We start from the raw sequence: 11,346 nt of genomic DNA, 5'->3' as shown, positions 1-11,346 counted from the left end.
TCCAATGTAGATTTATCTTTAATAAAACATAATAATTTTTTTAATATTATTTTTTAAAATATTTTTTCATCAATCAAATATAATAAAAAATATTTTTTTATAATTATTTATATAAATAAATAATTTTTAAAAATTATTAAATTATTATGTAATCCGACGTACCCGACCATTAGTGTTTTGGCCAAATGAGGCCACCCCTTTTATTTCAAGCATCGTTGTACGCAACGAAGGGCCATGATTACGCCCAGGCAACATAAATCTAATTGTTAGGATCGTGGATCACTATCTATAACCTCCTCATCAGTTCAATTCGGACGTACGTCCCATAATTTCAGCTCACAGCGTTCCTTTTGGCACATGTACTTGAAGAGAGAAATGCGTACCAAATGTTTGATAAAATGCACACTCCGCCACACCTAAACTAAAGTTTCCAACAACCTCATTTGTTCATCAAATTCAAATAAGAAAACCAGCAGCACCTCTCAATTACGCAGGGAACAAGAGATGTGGAGAAGACTCCCACTCCTTTTTCCCGCTCCAAAGCTCTTCTCCTCTTCTTCCTCTCCCGAGATCCCAACCCTCTACTCCTTCCTCCAGCCCTCAATCTTCGCCCTCCGGAAGACCAATCCCAACCCCCCTCCCCCTTCCCCTTCACCTCCTCCCCAAACCCCAAATCCCCAAACCCTAACTCCCGACGCCTCCGCCCTCGAATCCGATCTCCAGTCCTCCCTCCAATCCGGCCACACCGACCGCGCATGGAGCTCCTTCAAGGCCCTCACCTCCCGCTCCCTCCTTCCCAACCCTTCCATCGCCAACTCCCTCCTCGCCCACCTCTCCTCCCTCGCCGACCGCCACAACCTAAAGCGCGCCTTCGCGTCCGCCGTCTTCCTCCTTGAGAGGAACCCCCAGTCCCTTTCCTTTGACACTCTTGAGGCCGTCTTCCGCGCCATGGACTCCGCCGCCACCCCCGCCCCTGCCGTCGCCCTCGTCAGAACCATGTTCAAAAACCGATTTTTTCCGCCATTTTCTATCTGGGGGCAGTCCCTGATCCAGCTAACGAGAAGAAATGGTGGATTCGCTGCGTTCTTGCGGATTTTTGAAGAAAATTGCCGCCTGGCCCTCGATGAGAAGATAGAATCGATGAAGCCCGACATCAGTGCCTGTAATGCAGTCCTGGATGGGTGCTGCCGTGATCTGGGATCGGTTTCTGATGCTGAGAGGGTTCTCGAGACGATGTCGGCTTTGGGCTTGTCGCCGGACTTGCAGAGTTTTGGGTCGCTGGCTTACTTGTATGCATGGAAGGGCCTTGAAAGCAGGATCGCCGAGCTGGATAAATTGATGGATGCGTTGGATTTTTGAACAAGATGGTGTTTTTCAAGAATTTGGTAAGTGGGTTCATGAAATCCAGCAATTTTGAATCGGTTTCTTTAGTTATTCTACGTGCTTTGAAGGAAAGGAATGATAATAATTCAAACTTTCTTGATGAAGAAACTTATGTGGAGGTTGTGAAGGGTTTTGTTGATAATGGGAGGATCAAAGATTTGGCTGCTTTGATCATTGAAGCACAGGAATTGGAATCATCTCAGCAGTTGGTTGGAGTAGATAGCTCGGTTGGTTTCGGTATTATCAATGCCTCTGTTGGACTAGGACTGTTGAATAAGGCACACAACATTCTCGATGAAATGAATGCTCGGGGAGCTTCAGTGGGGCTTGGTGTGTACTCCTCGATCTTGAAAGCTTACTGCAAAGAGCAAAGAACAGCAGAGGCAGCTCAATTGGTGACAGAGATTAGTTCTTCTGGGCTCCAATTGGATGCTAGCAGCTATGATGCTCTCATTGATGCCTCCATGTCAGCTCAAGATTTCCAGTCGGCATTCTCTCTTTTCAGGGACATGAGGGAGGCGAGGCTGCCTGAACTGAAAACAAGCTATCTCGCGATAATGACAGGCTTGATGGAGAACCATCGGCCTGAGCTCATGGCTGCCTTCTTGGACTCTCTGGTCGAGGACCCAAGAATTGAGATTGCAACGCATGATTGGAATTCCATAATTCATGCCTTCTGTAAGGTTGGGCGGTTTGAGGATGCTCGGAGGACCTACCGAAGAATGTTATTCCTGAGGTTTGAGCCCAATAACCAGACATACCTCTCGCTTATCAATGGATATGTCTCAGCAGAGAAATACTTTAGTGTGTTGATACTTTGGACAGAAGTGAGGAGAAAAGGAGTTATAAAGTTGGATCATGACTTGGTGGATGCATTCTTGTATGCTCTGGTTAAGGGTGGATTCTTTGACGCCGCAATGCAGGTGGTGGAGAAGGCACAGGAGCTGAAGATATTTGTGGATAAGTGGAGGCATAAGCAGGCCTTCATGGAGAAACACAAGAAGTTGAAGGTGGCAAAGCTTAGGAAGAGGAACTTTAGGAAGATGGAAGCGTTGATTGCATTTAAGAATTGGGCTGGTCTTAATGCTTAAAAGTGAATTGTCTGGGATTGCCGCAGATTGAAGCGTGATACAAATTGGCGCTGGTTCTGATGTTCTTCAGGCCCTTTCAAAACTGATTTACTTCTGCAATTCCTGAGGACAGTTGCATCAATTCCCTGTTGATCACGGTGGGATGGCGTTGAACATCTAGGACATGGGGGTCACTGTTTGCTATTTATTATGTCCCTGTAGGCTAAACAGCAGAAAACTCGGTATCTGGGATCATGAAGTTGAGATATATTAAGAGGTCATGTGGTGCAGGATTGTCTTTGGTAAAAGATCATTGATTAGTTCTTTCAGAATTGATGTCGCAGTTGATGGAGATTCTTTTGTGTTTTGATACTCCAACGTGATTCAAATCATGGTCAGGACTATCTCGATATGCTAACCTCTTTGAACATATACCACTATAAGATTACTCAAGAAAAGTTGGCTATATATCTTATTAGCTCGCCAGAACTATTTATTGCAGCTCTAGCTTGTTTGAAAGACAAAAATGCCATGATCCAGGATGAGTTTGTTCAACCCAGTGTAGCAGAACAGCTTTATAGCTAATTTTGTAGATAAAGATGGAATGGACGATTTTGACCGTCCGGTCCTGATGGTTAGTGCTTCTCGGATTTTTTATGGGCAGTATACACCATTGTGGTTGGTGTAGTTCCATATCAACTGTAAACAGGTCAGATGCATGAATGCTTTTCTCTACAATTTAATACAGTTTGACAATGGATTCTATTGGTTTATTTTCCAAGTAGGAAGAAGCAGATATAAAAGTGTTCTTCATTTGCAATGATCTGTTCTTCAATGTCTCTGCTATGTATGTTGGCTGTTCTATTAATTTGGGAAAGATGGGAGGAGGATTTTGGAGGAATTGCCATGTTCCTGGTCTGGCTGGATCAGTTAAGCAGTTCAGTGATTCTGGGATCACTGTTATGCCACTTGGTTTTGCATCGAAACGGTACTCTTGGAAGACTGCATCTGCATCCATGTCTTTAGGAAAGGAAAAGGTAGGGAGTTGTCATTACTCATTCCATGAAGTGCTGTTTGTGGATCAGCTAATAGATGCTTATGCTCAACCTTTTTATGAATAGCTCTTAGGATCTCAACGTTTTTGGCATAAGGTTTGACGTGCTTCAAGTCCTGCTGAAGAATGGATAATTGTTTGCATCACCTGTGAAATGAAAGGAGAAAAGAAGTCACCTTGTAGTCCTCTTGTCACAGAATCTGTTGAACCATTTGGAGAGGATGTAACAACAGAAAGCAATGCAGCAACCATCCAGGATGCCATGCTACTTGTCAAGTCCCAGAATGCTGTTATCCTTCACTAATCTTTCCCCTTCTTCAACCTTGTTTTTTTATTCTCCCTGCTTATCCTAACTTTTTGCTGGCTTCTTGCTATTGCCATGTATTTCCTTCATTTTCCTAATGAAGCAGGTGGGACTTGTCTCCTCCCTTTTGTACAAAAGAAGAGGAAGAAAAAGCTGTAGTCTATACAATATTGTTCTTAAGTTGACTTGCACAGGGAAACAAGTTTGAGCTTTTAATTTATCTCATGTCCCTGAATATATTGAGTGTCTCAACTAGGTTTTCAATAGAGTTTGGGAAATTACCCATAGAGATCGTTTCATGACAATTTCTTAATGGATGGGTTACAAGCAAGACCTACATCTGGGAAATATTATCAGAACTAATAAGAAGCAAATTCAGTCTTATTAGACTCTAATACTCTAGCTAAATCAATTTACTGGATTTCTAAAAGGATATTCCTGCAACATGACAAGTAATTCTGGCTGCAGTATGGTAAAGGTCAGTCTGAGAACAACTCTATGACCTTTTTCTGAGGGTATTTCTTGTGCACGAAACCTTTGCAGTATGGTAAAGGTCAAACTGACATGTCTGCCTGCTGATTGCTACCACAGGATGGGGCCAAACTTGCTGGTAAGAGATCTGTTATTGGAAGTTAACAAAATAAATAATACATTGTAACTATGGTTTATGGGGCTTGTATGTCTTAACCGGTTACCAGTCTCCATCAGAATTGGCATGAAGACATGAACAAAGATTATACAGAAACCAAGAATGAAGCAGACCAAACAAGCTAAGTTCAATTTATACAACAAATTATTATCTATGTAGCTCCTTTCTGTTTAGTTTCATCAACACTGTGTACAGATCTTCAATCCTTTTGCCTAAGTCACACCAAAACCACCACAGGTATAGAACAAAAAAGGACATCAGAGAGGTAAATGATGCCTAATCACAGTAGTCAAGAACATGGATGGCCCACTACTTTGAAAGTCCAAATAACTAATCAAGTTGAGGAAAGGCTTAAAGTATTCTCTATGTGTAGACCAGCTTAGCTATTGCTAGATCTGTACGGGCTCTTTTCTTGCTTGCCATTCAAATAACTAGTAAGCATTTTCTGATCCATTATCATGTTAGGCACCTGCATCAGAATGTTGTGTTATCTTGATTTTTAATTAACATAAGATGAAAACTAAACAAGTTCAGAGCTTTCATTACTTTGTCTCCAAAGTATATCTTTGAATTATTTGCAATGGCTTCAATGTATTTGAGCTGAAGATATTCAGGTGTGAGTTTCAGTTTGTTGGCTTCAGCTTCTTTCATCACTCTGGAAAGCATGTAAACAATACTTTCATTTTGTAATAATGTTCAGCATACATAATTTTAGTCAGGAAAAGGGAAATATTTGACCAACCTGTAAAAATTGGCATCTGTTTGGCTCTTCTCACGTGCAACGTACATTTCATTCTCAATCTCCTGCTGCCTCTTAACACTCTCCTTTTCCATTAGCTTCTGCTCCATGAGAATCCTGCTGACCTGAGCATTCTTCTCTGCTTCTGACAAAGCTATCTTCTTTTGGGTCTCTGCTTCCTTCTCTGCCACCTTCTGTTTCTCTATGGCGATTAAAGCCTAGAAGGTATGAACAATTTGATGATAAAAAATAATCAAGCAAAGTGTCAAGTGTCAAAAAAGTACATCGACTTGTTGATCAGTATCTAGATAATGTCATAAGCATGATTTCAAAAGCAGCAATAGGACCCCAATATCGCCGGGGGCGTTGGGCACCAAAAAGGCACTCTGAACAAAGCAAGGCAATAATTAAGAAAAATTTAAAAAAGCATATCAGAGAAAAATATTTTGTGAATTTAAAAACAACCGAGCATTATAAGATAGTTATTCAGTTTCCAAAATTAAAAAAACCAATTGCCTTGTACATTTGATATCATGTTTGAAGCTCTCAAAACATCACATGGAAGTATCACTTTCTATATCATGTTTTTAAACAAAAGTCAGCAAAAATAAACCACTAGACATCCTTTAGTAGCTTCATAATTCAAACATTTTAGCAAACTACTACTGCGAAAAACATGTTTGAAATTTCACAAAAAGCAAATCATTGAACATCCTCCAGTAGCCCTTTTATTTATAAGAACTCCAATAGCCCAAAATAAGCCTCAAAATAAAGCTAACACGGCTCTAGAAGAATGTGAAGGGATACAAAGAATACTGCTGGCAATTGGAGAGGCACTTGTCTGAATGTCACTCGCTTTGTTCCAAGTGCTCACCTACGCATCACCTTAGTAAACTAGCCTTGCCTGGGGATTGTTGAGGTGCTCAGGGGCTTCCTGACCTCGCTTGAGCACCTAGGCAAGCACTTGGAGCACCTTTGACAGCACTGGTCACAAGTAACATACTCTAGGTCTCCCAAAAAATAGAAAGCATAAGCATGAAACTGATCACTCTGAAGAATGGTTGGACAAGCGGACACTGAAGATGAAGAAAGAATGGGAACTGAATACTGAGAAGGATGCACCACCTGGATTCAGTAGAGCATAAATCAAAGACTCAAAAAATAAGGAACGTTTTAGCCTTGGAGTGAAACAAGTTGTTATAACAAAGAGTTAAAGAGGAGCTTCAAAGTGGAAAATGTTGGCTATTGGTTGAACAGAATCTTGAAACATTTCATTTATTCCATCAAAAGAATAATATATCAAAAGGATGATGCCCTGGCATGCTACTAAAAATATCACTTCCAAAGGCCTGAGGTTACACAAAAAACTGCATGGCTAAGTCATAAGGTCTTAGTCATTTAGTTTGGCAAAAGTCTCCAATCTCATCTTCAAATTGGATTCTGCAACATGCCACAAGCTGATTTCAGTATCATGGCTTCTAAAAACTGTAATATTTCTTTCTTTCCGGTTGCTCTAAACTCTTTCTTCGCCATCTTCTCTCATCTAAAAGCTGTTGGAATTCAGAAACTTGATGCTGCAACATGCCTCCGTACAGCACAATAGAGCATCCAGCACCCTTTGATTGATAGCAGATATTACAGATAATTTGCCCTGGCCATGTCAGGTATGAAAGAAACTACCTTAGTGCGTTCCTCTTCCATAAGTTCAAAATTTCGCTTAATGCTCAGGGGGATATTTGGCTTTGTAACACGAACACCTATGATTTCAATCCCTGGAGCATAACGTGTGCAATCCCTCTGTATGGCTTCTTTCATTTTTTCATCAATCTGAAACATTGTCATCATAGTTAGGAAAAGGATTGCAAACTCCACAGCAGTCAACGAATAACACCTTTCTTTATGGTGGGACAGAAATAGGTGATGGGTTTCAAAACCCAATTTCAGAATTATGCACTAACCTGATCGAACATGTCAATATAAACTTGCTGCATAGTATGAACACTGCAAAACTGATTGATCTCATGATGAATCTTATCATAGATCCATGTTTTATCATAATTCACACCATATTCGAGCAGAGTTTCATACACATACTCTTTACGAAGGCGATTGACAACCTAGCATAAAAGTGATTAAATTAGAAGCAACAAGAAGAACTATACCACATCACAGAGGCAAAACAGGATGAAGTTCTTGCATTAATGGTTCCAACAAATCAAGAGCAAGGATATTGCTTTTGTACCTCTATCTTATCAAAGCTGATCATGACACCACCTTTCGTACCACATGGAATATCTCTTACCTGATTGGGGATAAAATGCAAAATGCATAGAGTTTCAATATATCCTTGATTAGAAAATATCAGACATGATTATTTAATAAGAGTTTAGTTTTACATGAAAATATCTCAATCTGACAGTATCAGGCAGAATGCAAGAATTTAACAAGAGAGAAATACGTATATGGTCCTAGACTTAAGAAGAAATGCAGTCAGCAAGTATGAGTATTTCCCCTCACTCTTCTTTTCTTGTTTGAAATGTAGAGAGAAGCATAACATCAAAGTTGAAATTAAGGCCATCCTTTGCCTATGCAGGATCATGCTTCCAGTCAAATCAAAGGGAGCTTAGGGGCATTAAGCCAGTTACCTGGTCCGTCTGAAGCGTAACTTGTATGGGCTCAAAATGGGTAATCAACGGTAACTTCAAATGAAAACCTAGCATAGAGAAAGCATTTCAAGAAAGCTATAGGATCTGCAAGTGCAAAATTGGAAGTTCATTATCACAGGCATACCTGGATTAGTAATAGTTTTCAAAAGAGCACCACCCCTCCAATATACACCAACATGGCCTTCAGGAACTTGATGCAAGATGGAAAAGCTGGAGCTTGTTGTCGAGATTAAGGATAGAAGCGTCACCTATAAAGTTTTCCCATAATAATCAGACTATCAAAAAGCACATGGATTTTAACTTTATCGAGTATATATTATCAGCGAGCTATGTCATAGCCTTAAATATCAAAAACATATGGTATTAAGATGGCAGCTGCATGTTTACATGTGATGCTGACCATCTCACTTTCCTTCCAAGTAAACTCTTCTTTTAGTAAATAAAATCTCTTCATCATATGATTGAGAAGGATAAAAAAGTGTGTATGATGGAAAGCATACTAGAGAAATATACTCACAGCAATCAAAATTGATGGGATTAAGGATAATTAGCAAATAATTATTCCTGGTGATTGACTGCAAGCACGCTTGTGCCTATAATTAGTGACAATCTCAATGCATATTGCTCTGAAAATTCTTCAAATTTTGGTATTCAACCTCATCCTAGCACAATCTCAAAGCATATTCCTCTGAAAACTCTCCACCCCAGACAAATGACCTTGACATCGATTTTGAGTCAAAGCATCATGACAGAAGCTATAATGAAATATAACACAGAGTTGATGGGAGAGGTTTGCACATACCACAAAAGTTAGCTAAATGTCCTTTCAATTCTCATGCATTTTAAAGTGAGGAAAGGCAATCTAAGCAGTGAAATTGTACCCACCTAAAAATTCAATCACACCATGTGAAATTAAAAAATTGTCGATATTTCTCTTTGACATGCACAAAAACAGAAGGAAAAGCTTCTTCTCTGTGTAAATTTCATCTATCCACCCTATGTATATAATGACCTTCTCCATAAATCTAATTTTAATTGGCAATGTTGACCCCAACTATATGGAAATAACTTCATGGGTCAAAATACAACTTTCTAAGATTTGAGAAAGTTGCAGAGCTACTTACAACTTAACATCCACCTCAATAGATTTTTTGGTTGAATCACTCCCATAACAATTTTGGGTAGAAGTGGGTCAACCATGAAATTTAAAAGGCCAACTATATGTGTAAGGAGATACATACAACTTAGATTATCCAATTTAAGCTCTTGCAATTCCAAGGAAGCCAACCCCTTCAAACACCCCCCCGCCTCACCTCCCCCCCACCCCCCCAACCCCCCCCCCCCCCCCCCCCCAACAAAAAAAAAAAAGAAAAGAAAAAAAGATTCTCTACACTTCGTTAATGCTTGAACAAAGAAGGAACGAAGCAAATCAAATAAAGGCAATCACACCCATCTTTCAGGCACAAGTTACCAGCCAAAGAGCCAAATAATAACACATTCCCCATCTTGGAAGTGTGGTTGGACCCATGCTATCTGTCCTAGAGCATTATTTCCCTGTGAAGAGCGTGATAACAGTAATAATATATCAACAAATATGACCAATATTGAAATTTGATATTCTATTAATCTCGGATACAGTACCTTTAAACGTTACCAAGAAAATCGTATAACTTTATGAAGATTAGGGTGATGGATGCTTCTATTGGTACCAGCAAACCATTGAAAATTAGTGCTGATTTGAGGAAAGTGGGATAATTTGGGTACCAAAAAGTCTCCAATGCATTAATTGGAATTTTTTATTACATTAAATAAAAAAAGAATTTCTATCTTCGTTCTTCTCCCCAAGTAATTCCTATAAAAGATGTCAACTTGCTACAAGAAGTCCAGGTAGAAGATCGGCCCCCAGCGGGATGATTGATTTGAATCAAGCCCTAAAATAATAATATCTCTCTCGTTCTATACTTGTTCTTACCATGATCAAAGCGACGGAGAAGAGCACCATAACCACGACGGAGAAGAGATCGCCTCCGGAAGAAGAAGGCGGCGAGGATCGCATGCTTTGCTGCCGTTGCGGTTGCTGAGGTGAATCCATGGCGATTCAAACCCTAACCCTAATTTCGACCAGTGTTCCTTCCTTCTCCACTCCACTGACGGAGAGAGAAGAGAACGTTAAGGGAAGTCAGCAAGGAATAACCGAGCGTATCCATTCTGCGGGCGCCGCATCAACAGGACGATGCGGAGAGGTCCGAGTCAACGGCTTAAGTACGCTGTGGAGAGGGTTGTAATCTGACCATCTTGAGTGGTTGACGCGTGGATGACCGGACGGTAAGGAGGTTCCATTGGAGATATTTTTTTATTCATAGAACAGCTAGATGTTGGAGTATCCTCTGACAAAAATATAAAATAAAATTATATGAACACTCCTCAAATTTACTCAATTTCATTTACATCTTCTCAAATTTAAAACATCTTAATTAGATTCTTCAAATTATTGAAGTGTATCAATGTACTCCTTTCATCTATCTAATGCTATCATGTGACTCTCACATAATGTCCTATTTTTTCGAAATGATAAAATTATCTTTGACTTCAATTCTTAATCGAGTGTTAGCTAACACACCAATTTTTCCTTACATTGTCTTCACGTGACCCATTATTTTGGATGACCTAAATATAGAGGGGAGGAAAACGAACGAGTTTGCGGTCCATACTGAAGAGATTTTCAATCAAGCCAGCTATGGGTAGAGAAAGTTGAGTCACCATTTATTTCGTGGGTGGAGAAGAAGAAATTCGTGGAAAAAAGGGAAGCTTACCGATGGAGAAAGGGGCGATGTAGGGTTCCAATCGAGCTCTTCCGATTACACCTCCTCCTGAAGTATCAATTTTTACCATTATGGAACCAAGTCACCACTAAGGACCTCTTGGACCACCATAAATTCTGGCTGGCGTTTCTTTGGATGCGGGATGTATGAGATACAGCAGTCATTTTCAAAAATTTTCTATCACAATGTCCAATCTTTATGTTTAATTTCAAATTGTTTGTCAGATAAATGGGGGTTGTAGGTACTTCCGTTGGCATAATCTCCCTTCGAATGCCAGGGACAAGGATATTATTAATAGGTTTTTACAACGGAATAAAAAGCTTGAGGGCCAAATGCAAAGCTACAAAAGAAAGGCCACCTGGGCTATTTGGTGTATGCTAGCATGCTAGATTGCTATGCTTTTTTATGTAATCGGTTCTCCATTTTAAATATACTGATTGTTCTTGGTTGAATGTCCCAATTTTGTTCTAGAAGTCCTGTACTTTGTTTTTAGGACATTTCGGATAGGTTGTTATATTTTGCAATCTTTTATGAAATGAAAAGTTTTCTCTAAGTTGTTAGCAGTAATGGTTATTATAATTATTACATTATTAACGGTATAGCATACTTACAAGTTGAACGTGTAATATATCAAAGGATTTAAGAATCATGTTCTAAAT

General features: G+C 39.8%; 2 protein-coding genes across 2 annotated transcripts; one reads left to right on the top strand and one right to left on the bottom strand.

The window, feature by feature from the left end:
* Nucleotides 1–345: 345 nt before the first annotated feature.
* Nucleotides 346–2,638, top strand: LOC105056104 (pentatricopeptide repeat-containing protein At1g69290). Its single transcript, XM_010938186.4, is given in 2 exon segments — nt 346–1,345; nt 1,348–2,638. Coding segments are annotated over 2 exon segments (1,968 nt in total). The 5' UTR covers nt 346–504; the 3' UTR covers nt 2,475–2,638.
* A 1,925-nt stretch (nt 2,639–4,563) lies between these two features.
* LOC105056105 (uncharacterized) lies at nt 4,564–10,095 on the bottom strand. The gene is made up of 9 exons (XM_010938187.4): nt 9,838–10,095; nt 7,990–8,113; nt 7,845–7,912; nt 7,442–7,501; nt 7,158–7,316; nt 6,880–7,026; nt 5,203–5,417; nt 5,007–5,115; nt 4,564–4,929 (listed from the first exon to the last, which is right to left on the bottom strand). The coding sequence occupies exons 1-9, from the start codon at nt 9,955–9,957 to the stop codon at nt 4,840–4,842; spliced, it is 1,092 nt and encodes a 363-aa protein (XP_010936489.2). The 5' UTR covers nt 9,958–10,095; the 3' UTR covers nt 4,564–4,839.
* Between the last annotated feature and the right edge of the window lie 1,251 nt (nt 10,096–11,346).

This window comes from Elaeis guineensis, chromosome 13, assembly GCF_000442705.2.
Source record: "Elaeis guineensis isolate ETL-2024a chromosome 13, EG11, whole genome shotgun sequence".
NCBI classification, from domain to species: domain Eukaryota; kingdom Viridiplantae; phylum Streptophyta; class Magnoliopsida; order Arecales; family Arecaceae; genus Elaeis; species Elaeis guineensis.
The sequence above is the reverse complement of the archived record's forward strand: the minus strand, read 5'-3'. Positions and strand labels throughout refer to the sequence as shown.

Bases quoted from the DNA above. Each gene is read 5' to 3' on its own strand.
- LOC105056105 (XM_010938187.4), bottom strand. From the start codon at position 9,957: ATGGATTCACCTCAGCAACCGCAACGGCAGCAAAGCATGCGATCCTCG. The intron at 8,114-9,837 runs GTAAGAACAAGT...AAAACTTTATAG, and splicing joins TCTCCGTCGCTTTGATCATG to GTGACGCTTCTATCCTTAAT. The intron at 5,418-6,879 runs GTAGTTTCTTTC...CATACCTTCTAG, and splicing joins TGGAAGAGGAACGCACTAAG to GCTTTAATCGCCATAGAGAA.